Below are 21,063 nucleotides of genomic sequence, written 5' to 3'. Positions count from 1 at the left end.
TGATTCATACAGTTATGAAGTAGTAATGAAATAATTTTGTGGCTGGGGGTCACCACAGCATGAGCAACTGTATTGAAGGGTAGTAGCATTAGGAAGGTTGAGAACTGCTGAGCAAGAGCATCTGCATAGCCTCCAACCCCTTTAGCTGCAGATAGAGGTGGCCATGCACACTGCAGGCACACACCATCGTCCACCACCAAAGGCTGAAGGACCACCAGACACCTCCTTAAACCCTCTTTACAAACACAGTGAACAGAAATGCATCCCGCTTCAAGATTCCACTCCAGGTGATGCTGAATCCTCACAATGTCCCTTTCTCTTACTTCTCACATGTACAAGGAAAGATGACTGTTAATTAAGCTCATCTTAGTTCTAAGAGCCTATGGGTTTAAAAACAATTGTGTTTGTCATTACAAGCCAGGGCAGCTATCATTTATCAGTCTCCCAATTAACTTTTTAAAAGAAAAACAAAACAAAACAAAAAAAACTCTGCTCTGGCCACTACTTTCAAAATATCTGACAAACTTCTATTTCTATATATTTATACATCAAATTTGATTAAAGAGAGAAACAAAAAAATTAATTCCAGACTTAAAAGATGCAATTATTTTGTACTGCATTAAATTATAGGTCAGACAATATATCTGGCAATATACAATGTCTCTTAAAATGATGCAAGAGCAAACTTGTCAGTAATTACATGAAAATATTGCAAAATGCTAAACCAAAGGAAAACCAAACAAACCAGCTACCAAGCTGTAAATATGCCCTCAAAATCTTATGGGAGTCAAAAATTCCAGTAAAAACAACAGAAGAGATGGAAACACAAGTTTCTTATTATCACACTTCATATGTTATAAAACATAACAGCTAACTTATTTTTGGCAAAATGATTAGGGATTGCAACACTCTGGCTTCCACAAACAAACTTGATTGTCAAATACATCTCAAATGGAGCATGTCATGTTAACTTCAGGCATGCAGGCACTGTGCTGTCTTAGAGACACTGAAATTTCAACACCTCAGCATGGATCACACCAGCAGTGTTAACAGGTCCAGATGTTTAATGGTTGAGAGGAGGATATAGTGGTGGGGAGTATCAACAAAGTACATAACTGAAACCATACAGAGTTTAAAAAAAAGATTTATTTGTACTAGTGTTTTCCCTGCATGTATGTATGTATGTATGTATACCACGCGTATGCCTGGTACCTGCAAAGGGCAGAAGAAAGTGTCAGATCCCCCAGAACTAGAGTTGCAGAGGGTTAGGAGCTACCACGTGGGTTCTGGGAACTGAACCCAAAGCCTCTGCTACAGCAACAAGTATTCTTTTTGTTTGTTTGTTTGTTTGTTTTCAAGACAGGGTTTCTCTGTGTAGCCTTGGCTGTCCTGGACTTGCTTTGTAGACCAAGCTGGCCTTGATCTCACAGAGATCCACCTGCCTCTGCTTCCCTGAGCATGGGATTACTGATGTGTGCCCGCTGCAACAAGTATTCTTACAGAGAAACTATCTACAGCCTCAGATAAGGCCTTTGAACAGTGAAAACACAAACTGTACAGACGACACCTTTATCTCCCCAAAGGTGCCTTTCACGTACAATCACAGGAATTATTTTCTAGTGCGCGTCTCTCTCTTCTCTCTGTATGTGGCATATGTATATGTGTGTATGGTCATGCATGTGTGCGCATATATATGCATATAATGTGAGGGTGAAGGCTGGTGCTGGGTGTCTTTCTCAACTGTGCTCCTCTAAATCTGGAGCTCACTAATTTGCTGAGGTTGGCAGGCTAGAAGGATCCAGGGATCTCCCCACTCTTCTCCCACTGAACTGGGGTTTACAGCTGGTTCGGGAGGTCTAAGCTTAGGTCCTCATGCATGTAGATCAGGTGCTTTGCTCACTGAGCCATCTCTCCCACACCATTAAAGAGGAAACACAGTTTCATAGCTCTCTGAAACTCTGTCATCAGAATGTATCTGTACAGACGATTATATTAAGCTCCTGTTTTCCCCTTTCCCCACCCATCCCCCAACCTCAATTCAAATGTTCGCAGGAGACTGCAATCCTGGGATTACAGCCTAGTCAAAGACTCTGCAGTCGGGGATCCAGTTCAGCTACAGTCAGATTTCTGACCAGAAACTGAGATACTGTTTTACAACTCTAGTCTGGGGCAATTTGAGACACAGCAGTAGGTAACCAGCACAGTAGTTACCCTAATGGATGAACGGAGTGTTATATATATAAGATCTAGTATTATTCCGGTAACAACAATAATAGATAATAAAATCCCAGGCAGTACTGTTAAAATTTTGTATAAATCCTCACAAAATCCCTGAAGAACACATACATTATTTCCAATTTGCTGATGGAAACAGTGAGGTAGAGATTTAATGACTTGTCTAAGTTTATACAAACAAACAAACAAAAATGACAAAAAATATTTGAGCCTAAGTGGCTAGAGCTCACAGTGACTGTGAGGAGAAGCGCTCACATGCAGGCCGGGAGCTGGAAAAATGGCAGCTGCATAGAGTGTGAGAGGACAGAAAAGAAATTTCAAGTGACACCAAGGCTGACATCAAAGGCAAAGCTGCTTCCTGAATAAAATGCCTTATACAGGGAAAAATACAACTCGGTGCAAGTAAGGATTCAATGAATAGAGTATAATCTTCAATTTATTGAATTCACACTTAGACGTAAAAATGTATTTTCTTATATCCAAAAGGAGAAAATTAAAATTCATTTGGTATTAAAAAGCAGTCAGGGAGACTATAGTCGTAGTCTTTCCAAGTGCTGGTTTGGGCACTGGATGTAGCAAGCTGGCAGGAAAGGAGGCAAATTCCTCGTGGGATCCAAGACCCCGCTGGAGATATTTTATCACATGGAGTGAAAAAATTCATGGACAGAGCCTCTGTGAAGAGCTCTTAGCTCCAAAACATGCCTTCTATCCTGGAATGTCCTCGAGGTGGCATACAAGTAGGTTTTTATATACCTGCGTGCCAAATGAAGAAATAAATTATCTCTGTAAATTATATTCACTCAGTGGGTCATTTAAGAGGTTCTTAAACAGTTCACACCCTTTTGGGGGTACGTGAACCTGTGACATACATAGTTGCACGTAAGAACCAGTTGTATGAGGCTGTGGGTATGGCTCAGTGGTAGAGCGCTTGCCTAGCATGTGCCAGGCCCTGCTTCCATTCTCAGCACGGTAACAACAAACAGTAAGACAAACAAACAAAATATCTGTGAATGAGGATGAATATGTTCCCAAACGGCAGCAAACCACAGCACAGAATCTAAACTTAGGCCTACTTAGCATAATCCACAAAGACAGGCATTTACCTGTTGATGATGATAATGGCACATCATTCTGCTTTTTAAAAGAGACAGGAAGATTTTATTTAATTCTTTTTGGAGACATACTTTTTATTTTATTGTATGGGTGTTGTGTCTGCATGTATATCAGCACACAATCTGCATGCAGTGCCTGTGGAGGCCAGAGGGGGCATAGGATCCCTGGACTGTGGTTAGTCTGCTGAGGACCACCACATGGGTGCTGGAATCACACTTAGCTCCTTTAGAAGAGCAGTCAGTGCTCTTAACCACTGAGCCATCTCTCCAGCCTATGGATATTTTCAAAACAAGTCCTTTCCATGCCGTTCTCAGTAACTGCTCTTAAAGATTGCTTCATAAAAGATGGTAAGTTAAGCATAAATCAGCATTCCAGATGATCCTAGATTCAATGACATTCACTGAGAAAAATCTCTTTCTTACCATCATTCACTGGAACATTATGAGTATTTCTTAAACATACATCTTTGGTAATAGATAAGGACAAAGGTGGCCATCATGCATTCCTCCCTCTGCTGTACAAGAAAGCAATGGCAAGCTGACAATTTTTGCGCATCTACAATGAGGTACTCACAGTCACCTGCTAAGGTGTACTTACAGGCAGCTCGGGGGCACGCTTCATGATGTGAAGAGCAATATAGCTACCTATGGAATGGCCAATGAGTATGAGCTTTATGTCCTTTGGCACATGAGCTCTCAGGAAAGCTATTTTGTGCTCTATTTGACCATTCAGACCATAGATGTCCTCAATTTCTTGAGCACTTGAATCTAAAAAGCAAAAGTGTAAACATGCTTTAATTAATAAGTGAATAAGCTTATTAAGCCGATAGTACACTAGCTACAGGATTAGCTTATTGCAGAAATCAACCCTTACCAATCAACCGGAAAGGAAGCATTGTCTGAGACATCTCAACGCTCAGACATTATGAAACAGACTGACAGCCACAGACCTATGAACTAGAGGAGGTGAGATTCAAGTGCAGGTCTGTTCTCAAAGCCCATAGACTGTCAACTATCCCATGAACTACTGCTATTTAAGGCCAGGAGTTCTCAAACCTGATCATGTAACAGAATACTCGGAAGGTCTGTTGAAACAGATAGCTGGGCCCTGACACCAAAGTTTCTGACATAGTAGGTCTGGGTAGAGGTCCAAGAATTTTCCTTTCTGAGTTTCCAGGAAATGCAGATATGCGGATTCTAGGATTACACCTCGGGAACCACTGGGTTAAGCTGACTCATATCCAGTGAACTAAGAAAACATATGCTACCGCCTGACTATGTTAAATAATCTGTTTATATTTAAAGAACTTAAAGACTTAAGTAGAAACCTAAATGTTAACTCATACAGTCGTGACCTGAAATAGCCTTCCTTTTTGTCCCAACTCTTTTTCTACAGTCTTCAGGACCTAATTAAAAGCTACACTTGCTTAATCTCTCTGACTCAGAAAAACATGCTATGCATTCACTTATAAGTGGATATTAGCTGTTAAGTAAATGATAAACATGCCATAGCCCACAGACCCAGCAAGGCTAAGTAACAAGGCGGGGGGTGTTAAGGGGAGATGTATGGATCTACCTGGGAAGAGGAAATGGAATAGATCTTGTGGGTAGACTGGGGATAGGAACAGGAGGGATCAGATGGGGTGGGGAGGGCTAGAGAAAGAATACGGGGAGAGGTGATTGGAACTGGAGGGCATTTGAGGAGTGATGTGGAATAGTCGTGCAGTGGAGTCTCCCTGGAATCTATCAGGGTGCCCCTAGTAAGGATGCCTAGTAATGGAGGATACAGAGCCTGAACAGTCCATCTTCTATGACCAGGCAAGGTTTCCAGTGGTGGACTAGGACATCAACCCATCCATAAAAACTTCGACTTAAAAATCTGTCCTGCATGCAAGATGTGCTGGGGTAACGGTGGCGCGGAATGTGTGGGAATGGTCAACCAACAGTTGGTCTAATTTGAGGCCCATGCATGAGAGTGAGCCCATGTCCAAAACTGCCTGGATGACCAGAGACCTATGGTAGAACCAAACACAAGTGGTCAAAGAAAAAAGAAAAGAAAGAAAAGAAGGAAGGAAAAAAGAAAGAAAGAAAGAAAGGAAGGAAGGAAGGAAGGAAGGAAGGAAGAAAGGAAGGAAGGAAGAAAGAAGGAATATGCCTAATGATGCTCTGCTATTTTCATAGATTGGTGCCTAGTCCAGTCATCATCAGAGAGGCTCCCTCTGGCAGCTGCTGGGAGGCAGTGCAGAGAGACCCACAGCCAAACATTAGGTGGAGAGATCCCAGGTTAGTGGTCTCCACCTGATCCCTCTCCTCAGAGCCTGGAAACCCTGAGAAAGAGGAGGAGGAGGAGGAATTGTGGAAACCAGAAGGGTTAAAGATACCATGAAAGCATGCTCAGTGCAATCAACTAAGTAGGGCTCAAGGGGACTTTAGCGGTTGTCACAGAGCCTGCATGGGTCTGCGCTAAGTCCTTTGCATATATGTTATAGTTGTTGGCTTGCGGTTTTGAGGGGGAATTACAGATAGAGGAACTGGGCTGGCTCTGACTCTTTTGCCTGCTCTTGGAACCCTTTTCCTCCTACTGGGTTGCCTTGCTTAGCCTTGATGTGAGGGTTTGTGCCTAGTCTTATAGTATCTTGTGTGTTGAGTTGATGTCCCTGGGAGGCCTGCTTTTTTCTGGGAGAGATGGGATGGGGGAGAAGAGAGGTGGGGAACGGTACTGAGAGGACTAAAAGGAGGGGAAGCTGCAGTAGGGATGTATTATATAAAAAAAGAATTAAAACAACAAAACTACACTTTCCTTTAAGGAGATTATGGTCTAGGAAGAGGTAATAATAGGTTTTATTTATTTTGCGTATGTACATGTATATGTGGTATATATGTTTACGTGTGTGAGTGCACACGTGTGCACATGCTTGTGGAGGCTTGAAGTTGATGGTGAGTGTCTTTCTTGATTGCTCTCAACCTTATATATTGAGGCAGGGTTTCTACTGAACCTATAGCTTGCTGTTTTGATTGGTTTGGCTAGCCAGCATGCCCTGGGAAGCCTGTCTCTGCCTTCTGCTTGCTGGGATTCCAGTAGGGCCGTCATACCCACTTGGCTTTTACATGGGGTCCTAGGGTTCCAAACTCTGGTTCTCAGGCTTCCGCTACAAGCATTTAGCCATGGAGCCATTTCCTCAACCACCCCACCCCCAACAGATTAAAAATATAAATCTGAAGCCCTCAAGAAGTACCTCAGAGCAGCAGTGGTTCTTTGTGCTCAAAGAAGCACTGTACCCTTCTTCAACTTACTCAAGAGAACTATTACAAGAACACTACTGTAGAAGTATATGTTTGGCTACATGTTTGAATAGGAACATAACAATCTATACATACTTCCCTATATGTCCATAATGTATGTTTAGCTACAGATTAAATGCATAAGTTTAACTATGTATTTCACCCAAACAGTATTTATAAATACTGTTTCAGTGGCCAGAAGATGAGAGTTAGTGTTGTGTGTTGGACGGAATGCAGACGGTAACCTTTCATATCTCACACAGGAATTTTCATATGCGGGATTCTTCCATCTTGCCCCACCGTTACTCCAGATGACAGTCTAATAATTTTAATCAAACACCTTGCATGAAGAAATAAAAAGGCTGAAACCAGAACTCCATACTTGAAATTCTTTGAGCAAGATGAGTAAACCATTTATTCCTTAGATGAACTTTTAAAAACAATGTTCATCATACATGTATATTATAATAAAAAATCTCAAAGGCCATTAAAATTTTACTCTAAATTCATGAAAGTAGAACCAGAGATGGAATGTAAAAAATACTTTTTGTGTATTATTTTATTTATAATATTAAAATGAGTATGGCAACGCTAGCCATTATTTAGTAATAGAATGTGAACTGTTAAAAAAAAAAAGCATGAATGTTGAACTTTAGGTTTGAAAAAAGGAGAACTTTTGACATGCAGTCCCCAGGTATCTTACTGCTATTTTACAGAAAAAAGTCACTTCCTTGTTACTCAGCTGGGACACAGAAATCCCAAAGGACTTTGTGGGTTCATGCTAAAGATCAGAGAAGCAGCTGGGTAAGATCTGTGACCCCCTAATGTTTTATGCTTCCTTCATTCAGACAGCCAAATGACTTCCCTTTCACTAATCTCTAGGTTTATACTGAGATGAAAGGACGCTCTCACAGGTTGGGATCATCTGTTCCTAGCTCTCTGTGTTCTGTATGCTCCTTGGGTGTAAAGATTAGTGAGACTCTGCCAGCTCTGAAAGTGTTTGACACACTGAAGGGATGCAGATGAGCATTTACAACTATTTACAAATGCTACCTTTTTTAAAACAAATAAAAACCCATAAACCCCAAGAATGTCTTATAAAATAATTTTAATTATTATTCTCCAAACAGATGGTATAATCAAAAGTCATTAAAGTATGCTTTCCACATGAAAGGTCTACTAAGGCTTTCAATGCAATAAATATAGGGAACAGGTGGAAAATGCAGGAAGAACAAAATGCTATAAATAGTAAATAAAAGCAAGAGGCACAAAGTGTAGTATTTGGAAATGGTAAGTCCGAAGGCTATTCTTTCTTTTTTTTTTAAATTTACTTATTTTTAATTAATTACAGTTTATTCACTTTGTATCCCAGCTGTAGCCTACTCCCTCATTTCCTCCCAATTCTACCCTTCCTCCCTTTTCTCTTCCCATGGCCCTCTCCCAGTCTACTGATAGGGGAGGTCCTCCTCCCCTTCCCTCTTACCCTAGCCTATCAGGTCTCATTAGGACTGGCTGCATTGTCTTCCTGTGTGGCTTGGTAGGGCTGCTCCCCCCTCAGGGAAAGGTGCTCAAAGAGCAGGCCACTGAGTTCATGTCAGAGATAGTTCCTATTCCCATTATTAGGGACCTCACTCAGAGACTGAACTGCCATGGGCTACATCTGTGCAGGTATTCTAGGTTATCTTCATGCATGGTCCTTGTTTGGAGTAGCAGTCTCAGAAAAGACCCCTGGGCCCAGATATTTTGGTTCTGTTGCTCTCCTTGTGGAGCTTCTGTCCCCTCCAGGTCTTTCTATCTCCCCCTTCTTTCATAAGATTCCCTGTACTCTGCCCAAAGTTTGGCTTTGAGTCTCAGCATTTTCTTTACTACCCTGCTGGGTAGTTTTTCAGAGGCCCTTTGTGGTAGGATTCTTTCCTGTTCCCTGTTTTCTCCCTCTTCTGATGTCCATCCTGTTTACCTTTCTGAGTGAGGACTGAGCTTTTTACTCAGGGTCCTCCTTCTTGCTTAGCTTCTATAGGTGTACAGATTTTAGTATGTTTATCCTATATTGTATGTCTAATAAGTCTGAAGGCTATTACTGACTATAGGGAGAAATGGAACAAAATGGTTGGAAAAGAAAGTCATCCTTCTAGTATCTTCTTTAGGTCTGGGTCTATGGAGAGACCCTGTTTAGATTTGGTTTTAGTTCATATCTTTGTTTCTTCCATCTATAGTGATTAAAAGTTTTGCTGGGTATAGTAGTCGGGGCTGACATCTGTGGTCTCTTAGAGTCTCTACTGAGAAGTAGGTGTAATTTTGATAGGTCTGCTTTTATATAGTACTTGGCCTTTTCACCTTGTTACTTGTAGTATTCTTTTTTTTTTTTTCTGTATATTTAGTGTTTTGATTATTACGTGTCAGGAGAATTGTCTTTTCTGGTCCAATCTATTTGGTGTTCTGTAAGTTTCTTTGTTTGCTTATACGCATCTCTTTCTTTAGCTTGGGAAAGTTTTCTTCTAAGATTTTGTTGAAAATATTTTCTGGTCCTTGGAGCTGGGAATCTTCTTCCTTCTAGTCTTACTATTCTCAGGTTTGGTCTTTTCATAGTGTCCCAGATTTCTTAGTAGATGGAGAGAGGGAACTGGGTAGGAGAGGGGGTGAGAGGGCTGGAGAGAGAATGGAAATCTGTGGGGTACATCTCTGGGATGAGCAGAAACCTGGGACAGGGGAGGTTTCTGAGAGTCTATGGGGTGACCCTAGCTATGAGAGACCTCTAACATTGGGAGATAAGGAGGCTGAAGTGGCCATCTCCTGTAGCCAGGCAGGACTTCCAGTGGTGGGAGGGGGACACCAACAAAACCTTTGACTTAAAAGTTGTCTTGCCTACTCTGTGCAGGGACAGAGAAGGAGCAGAGATTGAGTGACCAAGCAATGACTGGCCCTACTTGAGATCCACCCCAAAGGAGGGAGCAACCCCTGACATTATTAATGATACTCTGCTATGCTTGCAGAAAGGAGCATAGCACACTGCCTTCTGAGGGACTTCACCCAGAAGCTGATAGAAACAGATGCAGAGACCCACAGCTAAACAATTGGCCAAGCTTGGGAAGGCTTGTGGAAGAGTTGGGGGTAAGAACTGAGAGAGCAGGAGGGGTAGAGGACACCATAAGAACCATAGAGTCAACTAACCTAGGCTCATGGGGACTTACAGAGACTGAACCACCAACCAAAGAGCACGCATGGGCTGGACTTGGGCCCCTTACACACATGTAGCAGATGTACAGCTTGGTCATCATGTGGGTCCCCTAACAGTTGGAGCAGGGGGATGGTGTCTCTGGCTCTGTTGCTTCCCTTTGGATCCCTTTCCCATAGCTGGGCTATCCTGTCAAGCCTCGGGTGAAGAGAATGAGCTTAGTCCTGATGCAACTTGATGTGCTAAGGTGGGTTGGTGCCCATGGTGGGAGCCACCCCTTCTTTGAAGAAAAGGCAGGAGGAGTTGGAGTATAAGGGTGAGACTGGGAGGAGAGAAGGGAGGGAGCTGGGATCAGGATGTAAATAAATTAATTATAGAAAAAAACAGTCATTTTGAATTGAGCAGAACACGGGATATCACACAAGGGCGTGCATGTAGACTGCACAGAAAGAAGCAGCATGCTTGGCTGCGGGATCCAGGGTGGCTGCTGCCCTGCCAACAACCCCTAGCACATCAGAGACTACTAAATGTATTTGGGAAGATGCTGGGTTTTCAGACCTAATATCTAGACACTGATAAGCATGTGGCTTGTCCTGAGGGCCTCTTTTCTGAAAAGCTTGTTACCAGAATTTTCTAGAGCTCAGGTCTCTGTTTTCCTCTGACTTGGGGATATTTCCATTGCATTTACTTGCTGAGCACCTCTCATTTAAAGACCTGAAGCCTGAATGAGGCTCCCTAGCCTCTGATCCACCTCAGGACTCGAACAATGTGCTCGGTATCCGGATTCTCCTCCAGCTCTGCACTTTTAACTTGGAAAGGCCGTGAGCAACAGCCCAACTGTCCCCACCTTTGGGTGTCTCTTTCCTCAAAAGTCTTCTCCTACTCTGTGTTCTGGGAAAAGAACTCTACTGAGAAATCTCTCTCTCTCTAGCTGGAGGATTATTGGGTGTGGTTTTGTTTTTTTACAAATGCATGAGCCAAATTCATCATTAACGGAAAGACTATAAAAATTTAAGGTAATGTTTTCATCTGCTAAAGCTAAACCAGTATAATTCTTAGCTGGTGTTTTATGTGTTTGAACAAGACTTGAAGTAGTTGATAATAAATTTGACGTCGAGTAAGCTATCCTAGTAAGTCAAAGCCAGAACACAATTTAAACTCCCAATCTGTTAACGTTTCTTTTCAGCTTTTCTGGAATCATCTCTTCGTGGTATCAGAGAACATCTGCTCTGCTGTTATATCCACTTTATGACTCTGTCAATGTGCTGCAACCAGAGTATTATTTCCAACTGTTCATAATCTTAACACGGTCTAATGCGAAGCAAAACGTGCTGCCAACCTTTGATGTGCTGCCATAGCTTTTTTTTTGGTCATTATATATTTTTCAAACTATACTCTGCATGTCAGGCCACCTGTGCTTGGGATGATAATCTTGGATGGAGAATGATGTAACTGTCCTGCCTGCACTAACCCACCTACTATGGTAATATAGACTGGTAAGGCCCCAGGCTACACTCAGCCTCATAGAACTTGTGGGACACTCAGAGTACAGATGGAAATAGCCATCTCAGAAAGTGGAGATGAGCACCTCTAGTTCTATGTAATTCTCTGGCAGCATTACACACCATTGTCTAGTCAGTGATCAGTAAACCCTCAGTGATGATAAACTGCTCTTCCACACCTCTACTCTGTCTACTGGCCCTCTGGGCTAATGCCTCTAGATGGCACTGTTCTCATTAGGTAGCAAAGAGTTCAGTGTACTTGCTAAGTTATTATAGAAGCAGTCCAAACAGTAAGCACTTGGGTTATATATAAGCAAGTTTCAGTTTAAAACACGAATTAGATAGGTTTCCTATAAATTCTTACTCACAAGAGACACTTTCCACTGGTTTGTGCACTAGTGCTTTACTAAGTAGGGAAAAATCCATTGCCAAGGTATCAAAGATGTGGTCCTAGGGCCAGTGGCATGAATGAGTGCTTCTGGGAACTTGTGAGAAGTACAGATTCTCAAGTGGTGCTCCATATCTACTGAATCAGTGACTCATGGGGTGGGCACTTCCTTTTAATCGGGTGACTTTGATACATGTCAAAGTTTGAGAACCCTGACCTTGGATCATACTTCACGTCTGTTTTCAATTTCAAAGTTGCTATTCACATTCTGTTTATTTGCTTCTGATTATAGTACAACTCTGGGGGACTATTGTGACAGCTGCTGTTGCTATAACTAAGAATTCTCTTCATATTATATGCCTTCTCTCTTCAAGGATGTAGGAATAAGACATGACAGCTATCATCACTCAGAAGTTTGAGCAAAGGGAATGGACAACAATTAATTTTCACTAGGGCTCCACTCATCACTTATATTTAAGAGTTTCTTGTAGACAGCAGATAGTTGGATTTTTTTATTTTTTATTTTTTTATTAATTACACTTTATTCACTTTGTATCCCCCCATAAGCCCCTCCCTCCCCCTTCTTCACGCATGCCCCTCCCCAAGTCCACTGATTGGGGAGGTCCTCTTCTCCTTCCTTCTGATCTTAGTCAATCAGATCACATCAGGAGTGGCTGCATTGTCATCTTCTGTGGCCTGGTAAGGCTGCTCCCACCTCAGGGGGAGGTGATCAAAGAGCAGGCCAATCAGATTATGTCAGAGACAGTCCCTCTTCCCATTACTATGCAACCCACTTGGGCACTGAACTGCTATGTGCTACATCTGTGCAGTGGTTCTAGGTTATCTCCATGAATAGTCCTTGGTTGGAGTATGAGTCTCTAGGAAGACCGCTGTGTTCAAATTTTCTGGTTCTGTTGCTCTCCTTGTGGGTTTCCCGTCCTCTCCAGCTTTTACTATTTTCCACATCTTGATTTCATGCACTCTGCCCAACAGTTGGCCATAAGTCTCAGCATCTGCTTTGATAGTCTGCAGGGCAGAGGCTTTCAGAGGACCTCTGTGGCAGGTTTGGAACTTAGTTTTATCTACTCTGAGGAACTACCCTTTAAAGTATTCATAGTCAAACTGACTACTAATACAATTAGATAAATGATCATACACAATTTTAAAAGTGCTTTTAAAATTTTCTATTTAATTTTTAATTGTATGTACATGTGAGTGTCTCTGTGTAGGAATGTGCATGTGAGTGCAGATGCCTGGGGAGTCTAGAAAAGTGTGTTGGATTCTCTGGAGCTGGAGTTACATGTGATTGGGAGGGGCTCAACTTGGGTCTTTTGCAAAAGTCCTCTTAACTGCTGGGCTACCATTTCAGCAACCCTAAGTGCTTTCAATTATGATGCATTTTTTTTTCTTTGCCCTTCTCTCATACTTTTTCTAGTTTTAACTGCGTATATTTAGTCATCCCATTTTCTTTTTGTCATAGAAGCTATATTTCTTTAAAAAAAATTTTTTTTAGTGGTTACCCTAGAATTTGCAGTACTTAATGTCAGCTCAATTTAAGTGACAGTGTATCTCTTTACCTTTAGTCAGGTATATTACATAATAGTTTTTGTTGTTTGTTTTTTAAGACAGGGTTTCTTTTTTAAATTAATTTATTTAAAAAATTTTTATTATTAGTTACATTTTATTAACTCTGTATCCCAGCTGTATCCCGCTCCCTCATTCCCTTCCAATCCCACCCTCCCTCCCTCATCTCCTCCCTGCCCCTTTCCAAGTCCACTGATTGGGGAGGACCTCCTCCCCTTTCATCTGACCCTGTTTTATCAGGTATCTTCAGGACTGGCTGCAAAGTCCTCCTCTGTGGCCTGCAGCACTGCTCCTCCCTTGGGGAGTGAGGAGGTTGGTTGTCTGAATTCACTCGGTAGACCAGGTTGGCCTTGAACTCACAAAGATCCGACTGCCTCTGCCTCACAAGAGCTGGGATCTGGGATTAAAGGCAGGTGCCACAACCAACCAGCATTCTACAGTGTTCTAATTATGGAGATGTCATACCTTTGAAACTGCCCATAATTCTGTGATAGTCTGTTCTTTAAGAACATTATTTTTTTTTCTATATGAATTTCAGTTTGGGAAGTTTCTACTGATCTATTTTCAAATTGATAGATCCTTTCCTTACCTGCATTAGGTCTAATGGCTAGCTAATTAAAATCATTTTTTTTGCAGCATTTTCTAGTACTTTCTTTTGATTCTTTCTTAAAATGTTTCCAACTGTCAACTTTGATTTCCAATCTTTTGTAGTATATTATATTTTCATTAGAATCTCAATATTATTTTAATTGTCAAATTTATTTTAAATGCTCTATCTGATAATCTAGAAGTCAGCAACAGGCACGTCTGAGTTCAGTTATGAGCCACAATCTGTTCAGACTTACTGCTTTTCTCTTGCCTTTTACAAAGCCTTGTAACTTTTTTGACTAAAGTTGGACAAGATGTACCCGTACCAGGAACTGAAGTAAATAAATAGATCCTTGGCATGAAGCTTTATATTACGGTGGCCAGGAACTGAGCTACACTTAATATCTGTTAGAGGCTTTGATTTTCTCCATATCTTTTTTCTCCCTTCTTGCTGCTGGTTTTCTCTAAGACCTTCTTAATAAATCCTGTGTCTTGAAGTACATATACCCCTTTGCTATATTCGAAGCTGATTGACATAGTGGTAAAATATGAGAGGGAAGCACTCTACAATCTTATAATTAGTATCAGTCTCAGAGGGCTTGAGATTCTGTGCTGTGGTCATAACAAAAGGTTTTCAAATTATTTTGAAAGCAAGAAGGCACCCTTCCCTTGGTTAGACACAGTCTGGGAGGGTTTCATCCCTTGGAGAGTAGGCCTTTGCTATTGAGAATTCTTTGGGAAAGATGCAAAATGATACCCCCATCCCAGAACCCTCCCTAGGAAGACCCTGGAGGATATTCCCAGATAATCACGGTGTCAGCTTTACTGCCATGACAAAGTACTCACTGAGATTGGCTAATGGTTTAGAGGTCTCAACCAACAACTCTCTGGCCCTATTGTTTTGGGTATCTGGGGATCAGATTATATAGGCAACGAGTGATAAAGCAAAGCTGCTGGTTTTCTGGGGACGAGGGAGGAAGAAAAAAAAAAGAAAAAAGAAAAGAAAAAGAAAATGTCCTCGAAGGTCATGATCCCAATGAACTACTTACTCCAAAAAGGTTTACCACCTCCCAAGATCCCATTAAATTATGAATTCCTAAATGGAATATTTCATTCATGAGGTCAGAGCCCTCTTGGCATAGATCTACCAAAAGCCCTACCCTACCTCTGAAAACTGCTGCACTGGAGACCAATCCCTTAGTGGAAGAACATTTTGGGGACATTTAAAATCTAAACTATAAATGGCATTGGTACACTCCCACAGTCCCACAACTAGAGGAGAAGAGACAGAAGGGTTGCAAATTTAAGGACAGCTTGAGCTATTTAGTGAGACCCTGCTTTAAAACATAAACAAACAGGGCTAGAGAGATGGCTCAGAGGTTAAGAGTACTTGTTGCTCTTACAGGGGATCTGGGTTCAACTCCCACTCCCCACACTGTGGCTCACAACCATCTGTAACTTTAATTCCCAACTCTTCTGAACTCCTTAAGAACTAAGCATGCACATGGTATACATACATACATACACCCAGACAAAACGCCACACACATAAAATAAATCTAAACAAAACAAAACAAAAAAGAAACCACAAAACGAAGCAGCAACAAAACTAAAACCCAAGCCATGACACTGTTAAAGAACTGTAGTGGAGGTCCTGGAGGGAACATTTACGGTCGTGCCGGAAGCCCCCTGAGAATTTCATTTCACCTTTAAAATAGTGTACATTTCACCTCCATGTGCTCCACTGGCGTACGACTTTCCTAAGTTCTCTAAAGTGAGCTATTCTTTCAGTGTTGCCATCTCTCCCTGAGCGTCTGACATAGCTAAGAAAAATCACTGGGTTTTGGATCATTTAAGTTTTTTCTTTTTCTTTTGGTTGTGAAGACAGGAGGGGGAGATCCCAAGTCCCACACGTCACAGATGAAGTCTACTACTGATTTTGGAAGAATTCTACATTGGATCTTTCTCTTGGCACATCAACATTTGCCAACTAAAATTTCTGAATAGTAGTAAGCAATAAATAAATGTTGAGAAGTATACTTATTGAAAAAAAAGCAAGTATATCACTCAGGTTTAAGATACACAGTTCACCATTACATTTTTACAAAGGGCTAATAAAAACAACAACAATGAAAAACCAAACAACTGAAGATACGCCCACTACTGGATAGTTCGCACATGCTTAATTCAATCTGGGCGAGATACCTAGGTTACTGAACTCAGTATTAAATACTATGGAATCTCTTCTCTCAATGCTAATGTGGCAATATTTACTTGTTTTGAAGTTAACAACTTTTGATCAGAATTAAAACAGAGGATTATAATTTATAATATTCTTTTCCAATTTTAAATTAAAAAACAGCACTGCAGACAGGCAGTATGTATTAGACAGTATTGTCTAATTTTTACATAACAGGCCCATATGATTTTAATTTGAAAAATACAATATTTATTTTAAAAATGAATAAAAATAGGTCACTGCATCTAAAAACTGTAAAGTTATGAACAAGATAAATTGATATTATTTATGTGCCTGTAACACATGCCAAAATACAGATGAATATACTAATATTCACATACACAATTATAACCACAGTCATTTTAAAACAGAAAACAATTACATCTGATATGGCAGTGAGTGCCCAGAGTAAGTGCCCAGAGTAAAGTTAAAATTAAATATATTCAAAACTATCCTTGAATATCACCTAAGATCATTCATAGAGTACAGGTTTGTGTGTTGAAATTCATATATTAGTGTCTAGAAGAACCAGGAACATATAATCATGAAGAATACAAAGGTAAAATGTGTATCTTTAAGACAGAAAGAGTGACCTGTAAGAACCATGAGCAAAGCAAGCAGTAAAGCCCCTACTTCTCTCAACCAACCCAGGAGAAAGCCCCACAGTAGAAGACTTATGCTTAATATCATCTGTACAGCTTATGTATTTCTCTCACTTAAAAAAAAAAAAAAACTTAGGAAAGCAGACATGTTAGAATTCCTATGGGTAAAAAGGAGATATTCACATGCTACAGTAACGTTCCTTTCCCTGATAACTATCTAGCACATTACCACACAGTCCAGCTCTCCCTTCTCAACCCCCTCCCCAACTCCAGCACAGCAGCAACATGTCTCCTGACCCTCTTTCATGTTACTCCACTGTCAGTTATGTGTCTGCCCTCATCTCCACCACAGATGCCAGGCCCCACCCATGCATCAAAATCTCCATGATCTAATGATTATATCCTTCTTTTTACCTACAGGTGATGAGATTAGAAAGTGAAGCTTTTGTGGTGGAGAGCTCATTATTATCATTATTATTTGGGGGGGTTCAAGTCAGGGTTTTTATGTGTAGCCCTGGCTGTCCTAGAACTTACTCTGTAGACCAGGCTGGCCTTGAGCTCAGAGATCTGCCTGCCTTGCCTCCTGAGTGCTGAGATTAAAGGCACACAACTACACCTGTGTGGTGGAGCACTCCTAAAGGGACTAACGGCCTTACGGGGTTTTAAGAGAGCTCAGTTTCTCTTCCCACTAGGAGAAGGCACAGCTAGAAAAGGAGAGAAGCTAGAGAAGCAGACAGCGGACTCTCCTTAGATAACCAGTTACCCCGTGTCCAGAGCTTGGACTTAGCTGCTTCAAGAGAGAAAGGGCTGGGGATGTGGCTTAGTGGCAGAGTACTTTCCTAGCATCAGAAGATTCTGGGTTCAATTCTCAAGCCTAGACCCCTCCACCCAAAAGCAGAAAATCACCCAGTCAATGGTATTCTGCCACATCTTCACAAACTGTGTCATCCATTACACCACCAAGTCTCCTCGAACCTTTATTGTGCTTTGCTCACAATCATTTTCGGGCATTTTGTTACGTCACCATTCTTTGAACAGGAGGGAGAATGTATCTCTAGAAATCATGTCTTGTACTTTTCATTCAGCATTTCTTCTACTCAACTTTGGAAGTGTATTATCAATAAATATATGGCCAGCAACTAGTCAGGAAATATAGAAGGCAATTCCCGCTCAAACTGTTGAATGCTCAAATTCTTAAGAAAGTTACCTGCAGAAGACAAACTATCTCTAAAATTATTTAAAACATGTGCCCCCTGGGGTCTAAAGCCATAAGCAGTGGCTTTCACTTCTGAACATAAATGCTAACAGGCTTTCTAGAAACATGATTGCCCATTCACTGTCAATCAAAAAAGCGTTAACAAGAACATACCGTCTGGTGCCGTAAGAGTCTTCTTGTCTTTGGGACTCATGTAAAACCCAGCGTGAGAGATTGCCCATATTGGGAAGCGGCTGTCCATCCTAGAGTACAGGGCCTTTATAAATGGTACATAAAAGGGGGAAAAACCCGGGTTACCTAGGAAAAGAAAGACTCTAGATTAGAAAGATCAACAGACCCGTTGCAAGGTGACATTGAGGCCAGAAAAGGTAGTTTTCTCACACCATTCTCTACAAATCCATCCAGTAACAGTCACACTCATGCCCAGGTATCTTAAGAAAGATCTTTAAGCCACAAATCAAAGCGCAGAAGTCTCCCTTAAAATCACCCTTACATGGCTTCCCACTGTTACGTGGATAAAGTCCAAAACCACTGATACTGTCTTTATGGCATTTCAAGATCAGACCATCCCAGTTATTGAGCTGTACAAAAGCTAACACAACAGAAACAAACAAACAAACAAACAAACAAATCTCCAGGCCAGTCAAATCAATGTTTGAATCTTAGAAAACTTAAGGGAACGTATTCAATGTCATCTTGCTATTTACCACAAATATTTGTAGTGTGTATGTGTGTGTGTGGGAGATCATTGATCACACTACATGTGATTTTTTTTCCTGTGTATGCAGGAGGTATTTTTGATATGGGTTTGGTATAGAGAAACAATAGTCAATATGATACATCTGTAGAGTGAAAGACAATGAAGGGGGGAATAAGCTTGTAATTATCATCTGTACAAATCCTTCACTGTTTGTACTCCTTTCCATAAATACCTACTTATGTTTTCATGCTGTCAGGTTTTCTCTATTTTAGCTGAACCTGGTCTGTGGCAATGGTACATAAATCATGACTGGCATCCACACCCAGTGTCCATACTTTGCAGTTCCTTAGACAGGCAGCACAGTAAAGCAGTTAAGAATGTAGGCTGCCTGGGCTGCAATCCTGGCTTTTCCCATGGACTATAGCTTTGGCAAGTTATTTATTCTCTCTGTGCTTTACTTCTCAATCCATGAGATGGGATAATGTACATGATGCTAAGTGAATTTATAGATGTATGGCATATTTCAACACTGCTTGAAACACAGCAATAGCTATAAAGATGTTAACTATTCCCCTTGCACAGCCTTGTCTAGCTATCATGGTACTCTGTAATGGTTTCACGATCTAAGGGCTTTACGGTGCTAACTGGTGACTTTGTCAAGTAACATGAAAACATTCTCAAGGGCAGTGATATGCTCTTTGGTCAGTTTCCTGGCCACTGTGCGGCTGAAGATGAGGGAAGGGAGAAGGGGAATATTAACAGAAGGGGGGCATCCATGATGTTTGTGAGTGGCATTGCCTCAAGTTTATAAGTGCAAATCTTTAGAATGGGAATGTTGCTTAGCATGAAATAGAAAAGAGCACACTCAACACCTTCCTGAGTAACAGCCAGTTCCATGGAACTATTTATTCTGTAACATGTCCTCCTGCACTCACCTGTAGTGTCTTCTGATCCAGCACTAAACTTCTAGATGAACTTGTTACTTTTGAATCAAATAATTAAATTTATTTTGTCATTTTTCTCCTTTGCTAAAACATTCCATACACACACACACACACACACACACACACACACACACACACACGCACACATACACACAGGCATGCTCATGTATTAGTAACTGGTATGGCAAGTTCTTTCTCTTTATTTAAAACTTTCTGGGCTGGTCTCAAACTTTAGCTCCACTTTTAGAAATCTCTTTGTGATTCTGATTAAAAATTATATTGAAGTTACGTATCACTTTATTAAAGGCAGGTGTCACCACTGCCTGTCTTGTGTATTACTTTAGAAAGGCCTGATATCATTCAGAACTTCCCTGAATGATGGAAGAGAAAGCTGTAAGAGAAAGCTGTAAGAGTAAATAAACCCTTTCCTCCCCAACTTGTTTCTGGCCATCGTGTTTTATCACAGCAATGTAACTAACTATTAGTAAATGGTAGCTGTTATACTTAGAAATAGCCTTCCACAGTATTTTCTATCCCACATTTTTATGCCATTTAATGGACATATGCTAGAGGTATCACTAGCAGACCCTCTGAACACAGTAAGCGCTTGCCTGCAGTTAGCTCACTTGGTCTTCATTTGATGTAGCAATGAGAACAAACAGGTTGTGTAACTTTTGAAACAATTAATCACTTGGGAAGAAGGAATCGCAATTGAAAAATGCTCCCACTAGATTGTCCTGTGGGCAAACCCTGTGGTGCATTTTCTTGATTGATGATTTATATGGGAGGGACCCGCTCACTGTGGGTGGTGCCACATCTGGACCTGTGATTCTGGGTGCTATAAGGGAGCAGTTTGATCAAGCCAAGTGGGGCTAGCCAGTAAGTAGCAGTCCTCTACGGCCCCTGACTGGTTCCTGCCCCAACTTCCCTGAATGATGGAAGAGAAAGCTGTAAGAGGATATAAACCCTTTCCTCCCCAACTTGTTTCTGGCCATCATGTTTTATCACAGCAATATAACTAACTATTAGTAAATGGTAGCTGTTATAATTATTATTACAGGCAATGCTAAGTAAACACTAAAAATAACTACATGATTTAGGTGCAACAATTCTGATGACAGGTTATACAAAAATATTTTGAGTACAAGATAATGGAGCACTATAGAATAGTCTTTTTTGCCGGTAGAATCTTAATTAATTATTCTTACTTTAATATGGTGTTTTATTATCATCAAGTAAAATTAAACTAAGCATGCTCACTTTCTCTCTCCAGCAGGACAGCTTCTATTATGTATTATTTTAACCATTACATTTGCATTGGGAACTCACTGTTTGGAAGTCACCCTGCCATACACAGGCATACAAGGAGCTCCATGGGGTTTATACAGTATGAGAGAATATAAACAGCCAAATGGTGAATCACACTGATACCAGTGTGATAACTCCTACAAACAGAACAAACAGGATCTTGTGATAGAGAATAGTATGGCTTAAAAAACA

General features: G+C 41.0%; 1 protein-coding gene across 3 annotated transcripts in view; it reads right to left on the bottom strand.

Moving 5' to 3' along the window:
• Nucleotides 1-21,063, bottom strand: part of Ldah (lipid droplet associated hydrolase) — a 76,850-nt gene that overhangs the window by 41,157 nt on the left and 14,630 nt on the right. For 2 of the 3 annotated variants that reach the window (XM_060365612.1, XM_060365624.1), the window contains exons 3-4: nt 18,073-18,216; nt 3,946-4,115 (exon numbers count right to left, since the gene is read on the bottom strand). In XM_060365612.1, coding sequence (XP_060221595.1) covers nt 3,946-4,115; nt 18,073-18,216 — 314 coding nt within the window. Of the gene's footprint in view, nt 1-2,030; nt 2,989-3,945; nt 4,116-18,072; nt 18,217-21,063 lie in introns of those variants that run through there. The other variant, XM_060365620.1, reaches the window with a different exon arrangement.

This window comes from Meriones unguiculatus, chromosome 1 (assembly GCF_030254825.1).
Source record: "Meriones unguiculatus strain TT.TT164.6M chromosome 1, Bangor_MerUng_6.1, whole genome shotgun sequence".
In the NCBI taxonomy this organism is placed as follows: domain Eukaryota; kingdom Metazoa; phylum Chordata; class Mammalia; order Rodentia; family Muridae; genus Meriones; species Meriones unguiculatus.
Note: the sequence above shows the minus strand (reverse complement) of the source record. Positions and strands in the feature narration are given on the sequence as shown.